This window comes from Rosa chinensis, chromosome 5, assembly GCF_002994745.2.
Source record: "Rosa chinensis cultivar Old Blush chromosome 5, RchiOBHm-V2, whole genome shotgun sequence".
Classification (NCBI taxonomy): Eukaryota; Viridiplantae; Streptophyta; class Magnoliopsida; order Rosales; family Rosaceae; genus Rosa; species Rosa chinensis.
The window spans coordinates 33,823,400-33,844,056 of record NC_037092.1 but is presented as its reverse complement, the minus strand read 5'-3'; the positions used below and the strand labels follow the sequence as shown (position 1 = coordinate 33,844,056).

At 39.0% G+C, this 20,657-nt stretch overlaps 1 protein-coding gene across 1 annotated transcript; it reads right to left on the bottom strand.

Moving 5' to 3' along the window:
* Positions 1-495: 495 nt before the first annotated feature.
* LOC112166125 lies at positions 496-4,687 on the bottom strand. Its single transcript, XM_024302893.2, has 7 exons — positions 4,266-4,687; positions 3,464-3,604; positions 2,996-3,361; positions 2,508-2,753; positions 1,854-1,946; positions 1,367-1,567; positions 496-957 (listed from the first exon to the last, which is right to left on the bottom strand). The coding sequence occupies exons 1-7, from the start codon at positions 4,569-4,571 to the stop codon at positions 742-744; spliced, it is 1,569 nt and encodes a 522-aa protein (XP_024158661.1). The 5' UTR covers positions 4,572-4,687; the 3' UTR covers positions 496-741.
* Positions 4,688-20,657: the final 15,970 nt, after the last annotated feature.

The window sequence follows — 20,657 nt, the reverse complement described above, 5'->3', positions numbered from 1 at the left end:
AGTTGTTAGAGTTGCTCTAAAATTTTAAAAATTGTTGTAAATTTAGAAAATTTTGTATTCTTTTTCACCACTATCCCTAAAATTGTGCTAGATATAGAGAATTTGTTAGAGCAATAAAAAAATAATAATAAAAAACTTATCCTTGAATCCTTCTCAAGTAGCGGAAAATTCAAATTTGAAGAAATTGTTAAAATTGCTCTTAGTGGTCAAAGTATAATGCTACCCGAATGACATGCAAATGTAAAATTTTAATAAATGTAAAATTTTAATAGTTGGGTATGAAAATGAAAATAGCTTTCTAAAAGTGTATTTTGTAATTAATCATAAAAATGGCAACCTTAATGAATGCCCTGAAATGGTCTGCATGTGTGTTCGCGCGCACGGGGGCATAGTGCACAAGTAATTATATAAAGATCCAAGACCATTCTTTGAAACTGCCCCCAACTTCTCTCCCAAACAAGGCACCACTAGATCAAATCGAAACGACATAAAAAGAACCAAGAATCATTTGAGAAAAGGACATTAAATATTTATCTGCACTACGATTCATCTGTTTTACCATGTACATTGTACAAGAATTGGACATCTCGAGTCTTCCCATTTGTACCCGACTAATCACCATAATTACAGCTTCACCACCTTTCATACCTTAGTATCCAACAATATAATTAAACTACAATCAAAAGAAAGTGGCATGGCATCACCTATAGACGTGACCAATTTGTTAAACGAACAGAGGACTCAGCAATTCTGCCGCCTGGAATACTTGGGGGGCAGTGATGGGCATCTCTCATTCATATGGGGGTATGGTTCCATGATGTTGTATTCAGGCAATTCCATTCGATACTTCCCCTTAATCTGACAGAACGGAAGCTTCACGGTGTCCCCATCATTGCACCACTTGGGCAGGCGGTTCGAATCATTTTCAAAGAACTTGAGCATGTAAGCGTCTTTTATCTGCAATAACAGCAATTGAAAGAAATAAAAATCAATAAATACTCCTTATGAAACAACTTCATTCCAACCACATGTAATGTTTTGAATGTACAACTTAAGTGACCTCAACTATCTATTTCCTCAGTTTTAAATATTCGAATATCACTACAACAGAATTTATCAGAAATAGATGCAAGTATCAATACCAAAAATAGGGTATTATGATTTCGATCAAGCAGCTATGGTCAAATACTATTCAGTTCCTATTGTAGAGGGAATAAAAGGGCTCAGTCATCACTTATCTTTTGTATCTCCCTATAACTAGTAAATGCTTGCCTTTTTCACACACTGGATTTGGAGATGATGCAGAAAAAAGGCAGCTGTTTATTGGAAGCAAATAGAGATTAAACTTTATTGTGGATGAATTTACCGTAAATTCAGTAACTTGGATAGAGCTTGCAATTGGATCAAAAAGTCCAGCCTCCTTATACATTTCCAGAATGAAGGCAACGCATGAAGTTGACTTCCCATCACTGTACAGCCAATCATCTTGTTCCGGAATTGTAAGCAATTGATCAAAAGATGACCCACGCTTTTCAACTTCAACCAGGATCTCAGGAAAGCTAAGGTTCTGCAAGAAATAGAAATAGTACATCAGACCGGTTTGCATCAGACACTCAAAGACAATGAAAGATCACAATGAATTCCAAGCTCAATCTTGTAAACTTGCTTAATTCCAATCAAAAATAAGAATCTTAACCAGTCGATCCTTTTAACTCAAGATATGGCCATTTATGTGTCCTCCTAAAATATGATGCCATGGTGGTCATAAGATTTGTAAAACGTATTTGTCAAAGAGAGTCATACAGCCCTTGTTAGACACGGTATTGCAATTGAAGGAGACAGTTCCACAATACCTGAGTTTCAAGTCGCTTGTTCAAGGCTTCATTCCACAAGTTAGCAGCATATGTAGGCTTTATTTGATTCCAAACTGTCATAACAGAAGCAATCTGTGTAACCATAGAGCTAACAATCAGGAACAATGAATTAAGAATGTCAATTAAAACAAGCACAAGCACTCACTATCGGGATGTGTGTGTGTCACAGAGAGAGAGAGAGAGAGAGAGAGAGAGTTAATTAATTTACTGATTTTGGTCCACAAATTTAACTATGAATCTAAAGAAGGCATTATTCTTTTTCTTCTCTTTTATAGTTGTAAACAGCCACCGATTATATTCGCATCAAAAATTTGTACTTGGAAGGAATCTGAACTCTATCTGACCCTTTTCAGTCCACTCTGTAACAAATAGTATCTTCGCATCAGCAATTGATACAGATAAGTTTGTAGAGTGGTCCAGTGAAAGCCAGAAATTAATTCTAAAAGTTAAGATTGGTGTAAAGCATTTAATAGGTAGCTTTTCAGGGCCATTGAATCCCAGGCCTGAATCTAGACAGGCAATAGGCACTGGCAACATCAACAATATTAAAAGAAATAGTTAACATTGTAGCAACCACTAATATGGGAGACCTAGCCTGACAAAGAAATGTTAAATGTAGTTAAATAAACATACCACATGAGCATCCAAAGGGGGTGGATAGTTTTCATTTATAGTATCTATCCAGCTGAATATCATGTTATGATAACCATATGGTTGGCCTTCCATGCTCCTCGCATACTCCCAGGCCGCAGTCTTGTTAAACTTCGCTCGGATATCAGGATGCAAGGGAAGCAATGCAATGTGGGGATCAGAATCATCTTTGTTTAGCTCAAAATCCCACCACTCATCCCATGGCAGAATAGCAATAATATCTTCTCCCTAGAAAATGAAATGAACAAGGAAGCACGTCAGCATAGAGCAAAGATAACATTAGGTATACGAATATCTATACAAACCACAGGATAAATAGTTTTAGAACTTATAGAATGAAATTGCCATGCATATCACACATAAGCATTAGTAGGAAACTGAACTTCCTAGATCCTGAGTGCCAGTACGCCTAAAAATGAACAGATATGACGTAATATACTGTGTATTAACTTTATAGATTCACGGTTCACCTGCTCATTTTCATTCCCTGATTCACCAACCCACAACTTTCCTTCAGAATCCCTTAAACAAACCGCAGAATGACCAGCGTAAGCTCCACTGACCCACTTCTCTAGAGTCTCAAATCCACCCCACCTCCCGCGAATCTTAGATATTGCAAGGAAATCTCCGGAGTGAATATCATCAGTGCTAATATTTGTTACCCAAGGTTGAGGACGTTGCTCAAAGGTTGCACCCATATGCTTTTTGAGAAACCCAATATTGGACAGCTCTCCCCATCCTGTATTTGTAAACAAGGGAAAGACATCCCACAATGCTTGAAGGGTGCCTAACATCCCTGCTTGCATGAGGAATATAGAAACTCCCCTGTTTTTAACCTGATTTAGTAACATTAAATCCAGGTTACACTCACAACTTTTCTTCGGGAACAAAAGTTTGAATATCAAGTAATTTATAAATACTAGAAAGAGGCAACTTACATATTCATACTCAGTTTTCCCTGTCCACTCCTTAAACTCGAGTGTGTGCTCCCGCGACAGAAGATAGTAATCCCATGTGACAGTATATGGAGTTGCAAAGACATAAATATCCATACACGTCCAACTATGAGCCTTGCTAACCTGGATACAAGCACAGCATCAACTTTCAGCAACTAGAATAACAGCACGGCAACTCTCGTAAATGGTCCAGAGTTTCAAAACATATGAACTCAATATCTGATGAAAATGTAAGGTCACACATATCCAAAATCACGCATTTTCCTTCCCCATCAAGCAACCAAAAATGCACAGGACTGCTAAAAGATTGATATCCAGGACCATTTTCACCTGAATCAACACTCCTCACACCCAAATTTTCTACAAAATTAACTCTCAAAGCCTATCCTATGCTTTGGCCCATTAAACCCGCGAAAACAATCAAAAGCAACCCCAGAGGAGCAGCAGTCGAAAATGTCATTAACAGCTTAATACCCAGCACACAGTGCTCTAATGTTCTTAAACTCCCAACAAAGCTCACTAATTCAACCACTGAGCTCAGAAAACACCAACAGCAGCTATTTTTGTCAACAGCTCCCATACCCCAAAATCCTAACACATCACCTAGAACCAAACTAAAAGCCAAAATCAACAAATAAAAACAAACTCAAAAGTTTTAGTTAACTTTTTAGGAGTACAAATCCTGAGACTACTATTTATCACGGTCAACCAAAAAAACCCAGATGCTCAAAACTCCAAATTTCGATAAACTGAATCGAAATATATAAATGAAAAGTTGGGAGACCTTGATATGAAGAGTTCCGCCACCAAATTGTGAGCCGGTTTTGTTGTGGAACTCCATCCAAGCCGTGTTCTGGTAAAAGCAGGCGCCTTTCCAGCCGAGAGTGTTGTTTTGGGACGAGGCGGAGCCGACGAAAGTGGGGAGGAGATCGACTGGGCTGTGGAGGGAGTTGAGGATTGGCCATGAGAGCTGTCTGGGAAGGAGAGGGAGTAGGTCGCGGGGGTGGAATGGTAATTTGACCGAGTATGAGAAGAGCAGAGTGAGGGTGATGGCTGCTGCGAGGAGTAAAGAGGGAGAGGGGGAAGCCATGGGGAGGGAAGAGAGCTTCAGCGTTGGACCCGATTCGTTGGAGGAAGAAACGTTCTTTTAACTCGGACCAGTTTGTTTTTTTTTTTTGCATTTTTTTTTTCCCTCTTTTTTTTTGGAATGTAGAAAATACTATAAATTGGTTGCAAGGTGTGAGATTTGTCTAATTAGAAACAAGGTGAGAGGTTTTGGTTTTCTTCTGTTGGAAGAATCGTGACACAACTTACATACATATGAATATTCATGACAATGTTTATTTATTTGAAAAGTTCACTTAAAGGGAGAAATAATTGATATCGGTATTAATTAAGCTAAATAGTTAAATTTTCAAAAATTCACAAGTTACCCTTCTTTGATTATAGTTTAAAAATATATAATTTAACACATAAAGGATAAAATAGTAAATTTCACAGCAAACTGAATTGCAGAAATTACAAAAAAAAAAAAAGATCTTAGACGTTTTGTTAACTGCAAGGAAAATGTTTGAGATCCCAAAAAATTATACCAAAACTCATTACCAAATGATGTGGCACCTGCTATGTCATCAATTTTGGTTCTAAGATGGTGATGATATGGAAATAATACAATTTTATGCTTCTCCTTAAAAAAAAAAACTAGAAAAAAAAAAACAAGATAAGGTTAAACCTAGACCATTAATTATCTTCTTCCTTATACATTTGAGTATCCACTCATGTTTCGCTGTTCTTGCATCCACTCTTGCTTCACCCTTCCTAACCGGAGCATGAAAAAGTGCTAAAACTTTTGCCTTTGTTGTCAGATGAATTAATGAATTAATTAAAAGTCATCCAAACTTACCAAAGTTCATTTCTCCTTCTTTTACTCCCTCTCTTTTCATGATTTCCTCGAGACATTTGAACTTTAAAAATTTGAATTAAAGAATCAATTAGAGAATGGGCTATATTCAGTGCCAACAATTGGGGATTGTGTTATGTCTGCAGTTAATTGTGACTTATTGGCTATTGGCCTGACCATATTTTTTGATGGAATATCCTTGTTGCTTAGACAGGGGGTACCCAAGGAGTGTTGATTAATAGGCCCCAATAGTCTTATTGGAAGAAAAAGGTCCTCCAAAAATATCATGCAAGACAGGTGAATAAGGTGAGTGAAATGAGTGAAACATTGAAAATAGAGAAAACAGCCTCACCCAACCAACTAGATCTACGTCTAATGGTAGATGATCTCCTCTCGATGAGGATGGCGGCCATATATGGGACTTTGCAATGGTTTTAGGTTTTCTTGATTTTTAATTTTTTGATAAAGAAAAAATTAGTAGAGAAAGTCTATATTAGCAATTTCTTTGATGAGTTGGCACCTGCCACATCATTCGGTATATGAATTTGGTATAAATATTTGGTGTCTCTAGCACTATGGCAGTTTTTTTTTTCTTTTTTTTTTTTTTGAAGTTGGCAGTTTAAATAAAAAAATTTCTTATTAAACAAAAAGTTATTCTTTTTTTTTTTAAGAAAAAAAAAGTTATTCATAATTTCATAAAAAATAAAACATTTTTTAGATAAATTACTAAAACAAACTCTTTTTTTAGAAATACTAATAAAAACTCGAACGAAATATTATAGACATGTTTTAGAGAAACGGGAATTGAGAGAAAATCTCTGTGTATTCTTATTGATGATAGAGGTCTCTTTATATAGAGGGTTACAATGCATAGAATCTGAATCATATAAGGAAAGATAATTATACATATTCAATGTAATCTCTAGATTCTTCTAATTAAACTCTATTATCACTAGGTCAAATAACCTAGAGTTTGGGTCATACACAAAATAGAGATTTACTTGAACACTCCCCCTTGTGTCGCCCAAACGCGGTGCTTCTCTCGTTGCCTCACTAAAAATCTTGCCGAGTAACAAAAACCCAGTGGGACAAAAATAACCTCGGTCGAAGGGGAAAAAGAGCACAACACACCATTCACGTTTCGAGATGAACACGTAGACTTCTCCCCCTGATGTCTGCGCCTCCCTCTAATGACTACGATCATGGGAGTTCAGATAACCTTTGCAAGCCAATCCTTGCCACATGTTTCTCGAACGTGGATTTGAGCAATGACTTAGTAAACAAGTCCGCCACATTGTCCTCAGATCGAACCTGATTCACTTTGATCTTGAGGAGTTTCTGTTGTTGCTGATTATAGAAGAATTTGGGCGATATGTGCTTGGTATTGTCGCCATTCATGTAGTCTTACTTCATTTGTTCAATGCAAGCAGCATTATCCTCATAAATGCTCGTGAGCTTATCTGTGGTAGAATTCAGACCACAATTACTTCGAACATGCGTAACTATGGATCGAAGCCATATACATTCACGAACTACTTCGTGAAGAGCAATAATCTTTGCATGATTTGAAGATGTAGCAACTAAGGTCTACTTTGTAGACCTCCAAGATATCGCGATCTTTTCCATGGTGAATACATAACCAGTTTGGGAAGGACTTTTGTGCGGGTCAGAGGGGTACCCAACATCAGCAAAACCTTCCAAAACACTTGTATCATTTTGGGATGGGGATAGGGGACGTGAACCACTATGTATGGCGTCCCTGGAATTTGATGGGTTCGAATTCATCGTCTCTCTGTAAGGATAGAACAAGCTCATATCAATCGTACCACTTAGGTATCGAAAGATATCTTTAACACCAGTCCAATGGCGTCATGTTGCCGCAGAGCTATATCTAGCTAACAAGTTCATAACGAATGAGATGTGTGGTCTTTACATTGTGCTAAGTACAATAATGTGCCTATTGCGCTTAGGTAGGGCACTTATGCCTCTTGCACTTCTTCGTCGTCATCTTTTGGACAAAATAGATCATTCTTTGGATCAAGACTACGGACGACAATTGGGGTGCTTAAAGGCTTAATCTTGTCAGTGTTGAAATGCTTAAGCATTTTTGGGTATAAGCTGATTGATGAATCAAAATACCATCTTCACGGTGCTCAAGTTCCAAGCCGAGGCAAAATCATGTTTTTCCAAGATCTTTCATCTCAAACTCGGATTTCAAGTGTTCAGCGGTTTCCCTTAACTCTTTAAGGGTACCAATTATGTTCATGTCATCAACATAAACCGCTACTATTGCAAATCTGGAACTTGTCCTTTTTATGAGCACACATGGGCATAGTTCATTGTTGACATACCCCTTACCAATCAAGTAGTCACTTAGACGGTTATACCGCATCCTTCCGGATTGTTTTAATCCATATAGTGAGCGTTTCAACCTTATAGCAAACGCGTCCGTGGTTTAGAGCCACTTGATTTGGGTAACTGAAGTCCATCAGGAACTTTCATGTATATTTCTATATCTAGATCCCCATATAGATACGCAGTAACCACATCCATAAGTTGCATGTTTAATTTTTTGGAAACTACCAAACTGACAAAGTAACGGAACCTAATGACGTCCATTACGGGAGAATAGGTCTCCTCGTAGTCGATTCCAGGGCATTGTGAGAAGCCTTGCGCCACAAGGCGAGCTTAGTATCTTACAATCTCGTTTCTCTCATTACGCTTTCTAATAAATACCCACTTATGAGCAACTGGTTTGGTGTTGGGCGGTATTGGCACAACCTTTCCAAATACCTTTCTTTTCGCTAAAGAATCAAGTTCTGCCTGGATCACATCTTTCTATTTTGGCCAATCAGCTCTACGTTGGCATTCATCAACGGATCATAGTTCGATGTCATCGGTCACAATAATCTCACGCGCTACGGAATACGAGAATACATCATCGACGATGATGGAGCTTCTTTCCCACCTCCCATGTACACTAGTGTAATTTACAGAGATCTCTACATTCTCAAGAATAGATTCTGACATTGACGCGTCCCCCAATGATGTCTCTTGGACATAACCATAATCCGGAACATTCTCATGAGACTGATTTTGAGTATCAATGATCAAAGGATTTGTTTGTGCCTCATTCGTTCTCTTTCTAGGGCGAGTATCCTTCAAACTAATTAGTCTACCGCGCTTCCTTGCTGGACCAGCGACCATAGACGCCACATCACTACCATCCTGAGCAGTGGCGCCATCTCCTAGAGTCATAGGAGTGGCATTACGTCCAATATTCGGGACGTCAATCCTTGCAGGCACGTTTGCAGCAAGTATGTGTGATCTCGTCACTTTGGCAACATCAGAAAACACATCAAGCAGAGTATCTGCTACATTCTGGAGCTCGATTATTCATCGCACTTCAAGTTCAGACTGTGCGGTACGGGGATCGAGATGAGACATAGTGGGGACAGACCACGATAATTTCTATCGTTCCTGTTGAACATTTGTGTTCTTATCTCCCCCTAACGATGGGAAAAGTGTCTCATCAAAGTGACAATCTGCAAATCTAGCGGTAAAGAGATTGCCTGTCAAGGGTTCAAGATAGCAGACGATGGTTGGAGATTCATAGCCAACATAGGTGCCCATTCGTCATTATAGACCCATCTTAGTACGCTGTGGCGGTGTAATAGGCACATAAATGGCACACCAAAAAATGCGTAAGTGCGAGATATCAGGCTTGTACCCAGTCACTAGTTGTACCGCAAAATAAGATTGGGTGGCAGTGGGTCGTAGACGAATTAGCGTCGCTGCATGCAATATTGCATATCCCCAAGTGGAAACAGGCACTACAAGAGAAAATAGCAAAAGCGAGGAATTTCATTGTGACAACCCAAAATTCGTCGCAAAAACTTAGCAAATACGAGGAAATTTCAGTTGTCGCACATGATCCCATCGGCGACAACCAATTTGTCGCATAAAGTAAGTATTTGTAACAAATTGACAGTTGTCGCCCATTTGACATTATGCGAGACCCAATTCCTCACAAAATGTCAATTAGGCGACAATTTCTACCAACTGTCGGTGAATGTTTGGGTGACAACTTTGACTTCCTTGCAAAAGATTAATTAGGCGATGACTTCTGCCAATTGTCGCTTAGTGTTTATGTGACAATTAAATTTTTGTCGCTAAAGAATGATTTAGTGACAACTTCTGTGAGTTGTCGGTTAATGTTTATGCGGCAACCTTAACTTCCTCACTAAAAATTAATTGGGCGACAACTTTAACGGGTTGCTGCTTAATATTTATGTGACAACTTAAACTTCATCACTAAAAACTAATTAGGCGACGACTTCTACTAGTTGTCGGTTAATGTTTATGTAACAACTTTAATGTTCTCGCAAAAGACCAAATAGGCGACAACTTTTACATGTAGTCGCTTGATGATTATGTGACAACTTGAACTTTCTCACTGAAGCTCAATTAGGCAATGACTTCTACGAGTTGTCGGTTAATACTTATGTGACAACTTTAATTTTCTCGCAAAAAGCCAATTAGGCAACGACCTCAACAGGTTGTCACTTAATGTTTATGTGACAACTTGAAATTCCTCGCTAAAAACCAATTAGGCGACGACTTCTATTAGTTGTCGGTTGAAGTTTATGTAACAACTGCAATTTTCTTGCAAAAGACGAATTAGGTGACGACTTCTACATGTTGTCACTTAATGTTTGTGTGACAACTTGAACTCTCTCGCTGAAAACCAATTAGACGACAACTTGTACGAGTTGTCGGTTAATGTTTATGTGACAGCTTTAATTTCTCACAAAAAACCAATTAAGCGACAACTTTTACTGGTTGTCGCTTAATGATTATGTGACAACTTGAACTTTCTCACAACCCACTGATATATCGATAGAGGAAAATATCTTATTTTCCACAGTTTCTGCGAAATTTCTCTAATATCGTCAAATATCTGTGCGAAGAGAAAAAATATTAGATATATCATATAACCCAAATATCTAATATATCTCCAAGGTGAATCCCCTTATAGAGAGGCAGGAAAAGGCTTAAAGGCCTAATAGAGAGGCAGCTCAATATGTTTGTGAAAAAATCTTGAGGTGAAATCTCTTATAGCTGATCTGGGCGAGGTGAAATCCCCTCAAGGTGAATCTAGATGAAGTCATGAAACCTCTCAATGAGGATTTGGGTGAGATGAAATTCCCTCAAAGTGAATCCGTGTGAGGAGAAATCGCCTCAAGACGAATATGTGTAAGGAGTAATCCCCTCAAGGTAAATCTAGGTGAAGAGAAATCCCCTCAAGAGGAATCCAAGTAAGGAGAAATCTCCTCAAGACGAATCTGAGTAAGGAGTAATCCTCTTGAGAGAAATCCAGCTAAGGAGAAATCCATCAAAAGAAAGAATATGTAATACCATACTTCTACGAGTTGTCGGTAAATGTTAATTAATGTTTAAGACATCCTTGTAACAAAAAAGGAATGGTACCATTAACCGGTTAATTCCATAAAAGAAGTTTTTTTTTTTCACGAGGTACAACTATAAATTCCTTCACGAGGTACAACTATAAATTCCTACCGCAATTTAGACAAAAATGGAATTGTGAGGCTGGGATCATGGGTAAAGACGGGTGATATTTTAGTAGGTAAATTAACGCTGCAGATGGCGAAAGAATCGTCATATGCTCCGAAAGATAGATTATTACGAGCCATACTTGGCATTCAGGTATCCACTTCAAAGGAAACTTGTCTAAAATTACCGATAGGTGGTAGAGGTCAAGTTATTGATCAAAAGAGAGATTGGATTGATAAAATAAAGGGTTCTAACTATCTTGTTATCCTATAAATTTCTACTTTTGAATTAACTTAGAAATCGGAGCCTTATATGGGATACCAAACCAGTGTCTTAATAGTTATCCTTTTTTTTTTTAATAGAATAAGATTTATAAAATAAGACTTTTACTAGGAAGACACCCTTGCTTAAACTACCATACTACAATCTATATGTCACAAACTCGCTCTCATATGAATTTTTTTGAATAATACCCGGTGGCGGTGGTATCTTCCAGAGTCTAAAATTGTAAATTTTAAACCCTAAATAATACAAAATATAGAGATTTTGAATAAAAATTATTAAAAAAAAGGCGCCACCTGATTGAAAAAAAAGGAGCAGTCCATCAAAAGACCCGATTTTTATCAGAAAATAAAAAAAAATTATACATAGAAATCATAGGATAAAAACCTAGTTAATTACGACTCTACACTCCAAATCTAGAGAGAAAGGGGCTGGCGGCCATATTCTTCTCTACCTCCCAAGACAACTTCTCTCACCTCAACACCAACCTAACCTCCACCCTCAATCTCTCGTCATGAGTAGATGGCGATGAATGCCGAGACAGCGGAGTGGATCGTGCCAAACTCAGTCTGATAGTTGCCGCCATCACGCTCCTCATTCTCTGAAATGGCGAGCCGAAAGTCTCCTCCTTCGTCGCTGCTGTGCGCCGCGGCAACTACCGGACCGGAGAAAAACAATGGTGAATGTCCTGCTTCGGGTTTAATTTAGCTTTATATTGTTTAATTATACTCTTCATTGACATCTCACATCTATTTCATCTGTTCGACTTTGGCCTGATTTTTAATAGCCCTAGTAGTAGTAAACTAGTAATCTTGCTAGCTGTTACTTCTACTGCCTTCTAGGCAAAGCAAAACCAGTAGCAAGTAATCATGATCACTAAGATTTTATTTGTATTTTTAGTTTTCTTTTGGCAATCAAATCCTACATAATTTTGCTTTCTTCGCTCTAATGATTGAGCTTTGATTTTGTTTTGGTGCTGATTGCATTTTAGAGAAATGAAGAGCTGATGTGGCTGGAGGAATTCTTATTGAAGTAGCATGTTTAACATTGCCGATTGTTAAACTAACTTTCCCTCGTGTTATTGTACTCCAACTCAAAGTTACTACTATAAGATGTCTTTTCATCTATTAGAGTTTTCTTTTCTGTAACTAACATTGATCAAAGATAGATATATGCTTGATGCTTAATGCCAAGTTAACCCCACAAGATAAATTAGTTGGTGAAGTAGAAGTAACTATTGATTTGAATAGTTATTTCAACTGAGATGGTGAAAGATATAGTTATTTCAACTTGAATGGTTAATTGAGTTCTATCACTCTATGTGATGACTGGATTTTTCTCCGTGTATCATAGCATTTAAGAATCTTCCAAGGTTCCTCTTGGGGTGGAAGCATTCATGTAGATGGAGTAGGTAACAATATTTATGCTTTGCAGTTAGAATGAATATGACATTGTTTATTCTGGAACTTGTGACTTTAGTGATACAATTGGTCAGGGACTATGGAATACAATGAAGCTTTTTGATGCAGAACAGTTCACTATCAGTGCTTTGGCTGGCACCGCAACCGAGATGATTGTTTCTTGGCCTATTCACCATGTAATTTGGTCTGTTTTCTATTTAGTTAATCAATAGTTTTTCAATTTTGGGTAGAAAACTCAGTTAATGGGATAAGTTGGGATTTGGGATTAGACTGAGCAACTTGCCTACTTGCTGTTGTGATATTATGCAGGCATGATGCAGAAGCTATCTGGGCTGCAATGGATTCTGGTGAATCCTAGGTTTGGTAGATACAATGAAAGATATCATTCTGGTGTGTCTTTTTGCATCTCTCCGATCCACCACCTGTACCCAAAGACCACATTGAATGACCTCATCAATGACCTCCTTGGACATCTTGATGCTCTAGCCATTTCCAAGGTAATCTAAAGAACCACTAATCTAATTGAGAATTTACAATACCAGTTTGACTCCTTTCCATATTTTGTAATTACTTGTTGGGACATTTGGGATTGAACTACAATGTTGTTTAGATTAGATGATGAAAAAATCTACTCTAATCTGTCTTTGTGGAACAAATGAGCTAGCTATGGAGTTATGAACTTGGTACCTTTATGTGATGTTTTGGTTATGAACAAAATTGGGGTTTCAGTGTGGAAGCAGGTGTAGGGAAATTATGCATGCTCTTGCAATTCACAAAGAGGTTCAAGTTGTGCATAATCTCACTATTTTCATCATCGAGGGTCAACCAATCAAGCTTTAGATTTGGGACACTGTAAGTTTCATGTTATCACTTGCTCTACTATTGCGGTATTTTTGAAAACAAATTTCCATGGTGAAATTTTGATACTGCCTTAGTTATGGTGTACAAATGCTATATTTTTGTTGATGAGATTGACGCTTGGTGAATTACTGCTACTTTTTGTGTTCTCTTTGCCTCAAACCGCCAGTCTTATCGATCACATTCTATCTCTTGGTTTCTGTTTGTTAGTGTGTCCTGATTTTGTTGTGAATAACCCAAAGTCGTCACATTTTCAATTCAACAAGAAATTTAGACTTTTTACGACAACTTTGGGTTGTCGCCGATGACATTTTCTCTTGTAGTGAGGGAGACTGGTGCGCATAACCAATGTTTGTGCTATCATTTGTAGTCGTTTGATAGCAGGTTCAGCGAGACCATTTTGGGTATGAACATGGGGAACTGGATGCTCTACATCAATCCCCAGTGACATGCAATAGTCATCGAATGTTTTCGATGTAAACTCCCCCACATTGTCAAGTGGAATTGACTTAATATGATGGTCCGGGTAGTGAGCCCGTAGACGGATAATCTGGGTGAGGAGTTTAGCAAGAGCAGCATTTCGAGTGGACAATAGCGCGACATGTGACTAGTGTGTTGACGCATCAACCAATACCATAAAGTATTTAAAAGGTCTACATGATGGTTGAATTGGTCCACAGATATCCCCTTGGATTCTCTGTAAGAACGGAATTAGTATTTTAGGATCTTTTGCCTAGGACGATCTCGGTCCTAATTTTTCGAAGGAACAAGCTTTACAAAACGAGCAAGGGGCCTTAGAAACAACTAATGAGGATTTTGGTTGGGCCTAAGCGTTTGTAGCGCTATTAGAAGCAAAATGTGTGACTACATCACCCATCATGGTGTTGAAACCATGGAAAGTGCCATCCATGGCGTCTTGGCTAGGGGAGAAGTATCCATGGTGTCATGGCCGTGGTTGGCACCATTTATGGTGTCGTCACAAGGGACTTGGGCGGCTCTAGGGTAGCTCAGCACAGCGGCAGCACCAGAAGCAGCGGTGGTGGCGGTCGTACTAAGTCTAGGAATCAATTTTCGATTCTTGCTTCATCTCACTCTAAAGAATTGATGTCCATGCGAAGTCTTTAGTATACGAATCATCATATCACGACCAGGATGTCCTAGTCAATCATGCCGAAGCCAGTATGTGTCAGAATCCAAGAGATCTTCTCTTATTACATTATTGGATTCAATTGGTCAAATTGTAGTGACATAAAGTCCACTAGATTGACACATAAGCTTCTCTAAGATGCGCTTCTTTCTGCAATCATTAGAGGTAATGCAAATGAATTCTTTTCCGTTCTCAGTATGCGTTTCCGCATGGAATATGTTAGCTCTTATATCTTTAAAGCTCAATAAGGTTCGATTTGCCTTAGGAGCGTAGAGAGCTTCTGCGACTATAATCAAGGTGCCATTAGGCAATAGGAATTGGGTCATTCCATGTCCTTAAACTAAAGCTGATGGCCCAGCCATCGTAGTCACAGAGGAATATGTAGGCAACATCTCTAAGAATAATTACCTATGGCGTAGAATGGTTTGCGCAGATATTGTAGTTCTCCAGAATCCATTCCTAAAGAAAAGCTCGTAATTAAAAAAAAGAGTCATAAAGGAAATAACTCAACTTTAATTAATAAGCCAAACGGAATTACATCATTGTTTCTTAACCAAGAAAAATCTAATCCAATAAACTAGCGAATGCAAAACAATGGCGGTTGTTTAACTTCTTTTGGTAATTCCAACACAAATGTGACCAAGTAAGTAGAGAGATGTCGGTGGAGTGAGGCTCACTTAAGTACCACTTATCTCAAAACCTTCCTAGACATCACATTTATATTGAGTACGCCTACTTTCAAGAAAGACTAAACCATTGACATTTACTACAAAAATAATATGGCAATTGTCTACATCTCTTGGAAAATAAAAGGACTTAATCAAAATCACCAGTTTATTGGCCCTTGAAGTAGTCCACCCTAAGAACAAGATCGTCCTCTTGATCCTCTTGCTCCATGTAGTGCGCCTCCCTTACTTCACTATACGCCTTGTATGCGTCTGCAACATTCTGGGATACTCTACATGCTTTGACCCAATGTCTGATTGATCCACATCAAAGACAAACATCATTATGGTTAGGCTCCCTTGATCGAGGAGCCTTTGGGGCGCGATTTGGACGACCATTCCCTTTGGTGGCTTCACCACCATGGCCGGAGGCTCCGCCTCTCTCTCTCTTCACACCTTGACCTCTACGGTTCTGTGCACGCCTCTCTTAGCGGTTTCCTTCCTCTTTGGGGCAAGTATATGGACAGAACGTCTAGAATTGTCCCTACTCTTAGGGTTTCGCTCCTTGAGTCCTCCCTTGGGGGCGCGACTATAAATAGACTCTGGAATAGACTTGGTTCCCACGGGTATAGCATTATAGTTCTTAACAAGGATATTGTCGTGCTTCTCAGCTACGTTCATGGCACCAATAAGCTCTTGAAACCTTATGATGCATCCTACATTCACATCAATCCGATAATTCTTAGAAATCATCAGTGCAGAGACGGGGAAGGTAGAGAGAGTCTTCTCGATCAAAATCGTATCAGTTTTGGTTTTGCCACAAAACTCCATCAAAGACTTGATACGAAGAGCTTCCGAGTTATAATCAAGTACAGACTTGAAATCACAGAAGTGGAGACTATGCCATCTCACTTCTAAATCAGGAAGCAGGGAGTCACGAACGTTGCCAAATCGCTGCTCAAGTTCCACTCATAGTTTTCTAGGGTTTTCCTCGTTGAGGTATTCACTTTGGAGCGCGTCATTCATGTACCTTGTCATGAGAATGATGGCTTTAGCTTCATTTTCCTCTCTCGTAGCTCTATTTGCTTCAAAAGCAGCAGCTTATTAAGGAGTAAGTACGTCTCGACTTGGCTCTTGGATGGTCTTCAGAAGTCCATTAGCCTTAAGATTTTGGCGCACATCTCGGACCCACCTATGGTATCCAGCGCCTGTTGTCTTCAGTGGAACAAAGTTCAACTTGCTCATCCTGAAAAACAACACAAGATTAGGGTTAGTTTCGGAGCGAAAAAAAAAACTACCACGAAAAACTATAAAATTTCTAAGCTTAGTCGCTTCCAAGAAATTAGGGATTTCTGAGCGTAGTCGCTTCCAAGAAAATCAGATTCCAAGGGGGGTTTGGATTAGATCGAAACAACGATGTATGTGGTCGATCGTTTTTCTTCTCAACAAACTCTAAGTTTGGAGGACTCTACAAGCTCCAAGCTTGGAGTGAGCACGAACCCCGACAGCTTGGCTTTTGGTCTCCCCTATAAAGAAGAAAGGGGGGTAGAAGAAGGGAGGTTGCAAGTCCCCGAGAAAAAGAAGAGAAAAGAATAAAAACTTCAAAAACATGAATTTTTAGAAAAGTTTACATCTAAAAGTGTCGAAAAATTGCAGGAAAAGTCTGCCGGAGGTGGCCAGAAATCAGAGGTGGTAGTTGGCCAGAACTGTTGCAGGGCTGCTGCGAGGCTGCTGCGGGGCTGTTATGCAGTGCTTGAAGGGTTGCTGCGAGGCCTGTGCGAGGGCTGTCTGTAGATATCGACAGCTAGTAAGGCTAGTTACGGGGAGCTGCGTGCAGGACTCGACAGGGCTGCAGGGGCTATCGACAAGTGTGCTAGGGGATGTCGACAAGTGTGCGAGGGGCTCGCGCGGGCTTGTGCGGAGGCTGTCGAGGGCTAGGGCAGGATCTGTCGACAGATGTTGACAGGGGCTCGGCAGAAGCACGCGGTGACTCATCAGATGCGCGCAGGGCAGGCACAGGGGTGCGGTAGAGGCAGGTGAGGCTAATTTCTCCGGTTCAGTAACTTCCGACGGCCGATTCAGGGTGATTCCGACCGGTTCTTTAGAATCCGCAGCAGGTTCTTGGCTCCTGAGGCTGAGGGCTTTTTTGTGTGCAGTGGTGGATGCTGGGATTTGAGGGCTACGAAATTAGGGTTTTCAGGGTTAGGGCTTCATGCTGATAACGTGTTTTAGAGAAACGGGAATTAAGAGAAAATCGCTGTGTATTCTTATTAATAATAGGGGTCTCTTTATATAGAGGGTTACAATACATAGAATCTGAATCATACAAGGACAGATAATCATACATTGAATAGGAATCTCTAGATTCTTCTAATTGAACCCTATTACCACTAGGTCAAATAACCTAGAGTTTAGGCCAGACACAAAATAGAGATTTACTTGAACAAGACACAAATAAAGTATAAAAAAAATATATAAAAAGACCAATTGACACACGCGTGAGCGTGTGTTAAGAGGCTATTAGAAATAAATCAAGTAAGAAACCTCTTTCAATCCTTACCAAAAAAAAAACAATGAAACAAACAAACACCGTCTGTTAAAGGCAAACTTAATAACATGTTTATTTACGTAACAAAAAAAAAAGGATAGGCAAAATCCAAAAATAAAATAGGTAATCCTATGTACCGACATCATGTAACCTAAATGAGGACCTTTTAGCAAAGCCGCGTTGAGCATCTTGAGCCCTAGCAGCCTCGTCGCTCTCAATTGAGGCTGGTCCAGTGATGGCCAGCAGCAGTGCGACCTTGATTGCGTTGTTGTCATTTATCATTGCCGGACAGGTGATTTTCTATAGGTGATAGTTCCTTTAGCTGGATTCTTAGTTTGGCTGGGTTTTTGAGGCTGGTAGGTGGTGGTGCTCTATTTGTCTGTACTTAGGCTGTTCTGAGGCAAGTGAAGGTGGGTGCAGTGTTTGGCTCGACGTTAGGCGGGCGTGGATGGATTTCAAACTACGGCGGGGGCTTGGTTGGTGGCGTTGTGGTGGAATGGAGGCGCTCTTCGTGGCGGTGATGGCAGACTTGGATGCTCCTGACAGATCTACAATGAGGGCTGAGGTAGGGCTGGCTGGGCCTGCTATTGTACTTTCTTGACCAAGCTTTTCTTTGGGCCTTGCTTGGGTTGTTGCCATTTTCAATAGATCAGATTTTCCTTTCAATAATTCCCTTTTTGTTTGGGGAGGTAGTGGGCTTCGACCCAGTCTAGGCATTTTTTTTATGTTGTTTTTTTACTCGTTAATTAGTTATGTGACAAACTACAAACTACGTTTAGCCAGATCAGTTTTGTCTTGTCTATCCTAGCTAGTAGAAGCTCCTCTAGGAGTCTTTGTAGAAGTACTTGGTTTAAACGTATCGTAATGGCATGCTCGGCATTGGAGTCAAGTAGAATATATTGTATATGAGATGATGTGTTTTTGTTAGCGTAGACTACTATGAGTTATCAAAGATATATGTAATATAGTCTTCTAGTACGTACTATTCTTTGCCCATGAATCCGGGCCATATTAAAAAGTATGAGCACGTTACATCAAAGAAAAAAATGTAACCTAAATGAGGAAGAAATGGGAGAATAATTGAATATAGTTACTGTTTGTTGTGATATCCACTTATATTCCGATTAAGCGCATCCATTCTTATTGATAAAGATAAAGAAATGAGAGTTTTTATTAGAATATCTTAATCTACTTATTAGACCTCTCTTATTTTTTAATTATTAAATGACATATATATATATATATATATATATCCTCATATAAAAAGACTGTTACAGACATTCAGACAACAAAATATTAAGAAAATATATATATGGGGAAATTACTGGTCACTCCTTGTACTTTTGGGGCGTCAACAGTTGGAGATGGTTGATGTCACATTGATGAATAGTGTAGAATATATGGCTAAAATTTAGCCCCAAGGCTATTGTTATCCCTTCCGGCTGGAGATGGCCTACCCAACAAACCAAGGGCTAAAGGGCCATTTTTTTAGCCCAAAATGGTCTCCAACCCACCAAACTAAGGATCAAAGTGCCAAAAGTTAGGGCTAAAGGTGAGTAGAGAGGGTTAAATTTAGCCCTAAACATAGCCCTTTGCCCCTTCAAACAAATGAGATCAGAAAGCTGTGGCCTACGGGTTGTAGTGGACTGTGACCTAAGCATGACGTCAGCAACGGCTAGTTGTTGGTGTCAACGAGCTGTTGGTTTTTTTTTTGTTTTTTTTAGCCGTTGGTTTTCCTTTTTTTAACTTTTACACTATAAATACATATCACCTCAACCTTCTTTTTCACATCTTCCTTCTACTTCCTCATATATATCTCTCTATTCTAAATCTTTCTTTTTCTCCCTATTCAAAATCAGCTTTATTCAATTTCGAAATTAGTTTTATTCCATTTCAAAATCAGCTAAAGATAGTAAAAGAAAAAAAATACAAGCGAAATTTTTTTTTATCATAAAAATGATTTCAATTACTGTAAGTAAATTGCTGATAAAAATTAAGAATATATATATAACATATCCAAAATGTTAAAATATATTTTAGGACTATAATTTAGTCTTGACGGTTGATGTCACATCGATAAATAGTACATAATTCAAGGCTAAAATTTTAGCCCCAGTCGGAGATAGCCTAAGCACGCCAGCTAACTATTACGTACTTAGCCGGACCAACACGATAAAAATGGGTGAAAATAGACATATGGTTACTGTGAGCAATAACCATATAAACCAACCAGAGCCATGAATAGAAAGATTAGAAAGATTCATGAAAATAAAGACGCAAAGCACTCCACGCAACGCAACTAAGTCCATTTACACGTCATACTAATTTAGACGATTTATCAGGACTTATTGTTCTTTGTTTTGGACTGGCATATGTAAATGTGCTTGATTGCAACAAATTCTTCGTTTCTTTGATGAAACCTAGCATTTTGCCAACAAAGTCGGCCCTAGTTGAGTGTTGACAAGGACTTATTCGTTTGAAACTTTGAATGATGCCGTGTATATTCCGATCGATCTGATCATATGAAGGATCTTAGAACATTGCAGATGCTGCAGTGATATTCTATACGCCATATATAAACAAATTAAAAAATTTGAAAACCCACACCATCCACACACCCATAAGGCCGCACCTAGGATAGAGTAACCATACAATAGCAAGCGGCTGTCCATCATATGTACACTTTGGTTCTGCAATGTTTGTATGTGAGGATCACAAAATGTCAATGGAACTTTAGTTCGGACATTATGAAATACGTGTAGGAACCAAAAACACATTTGG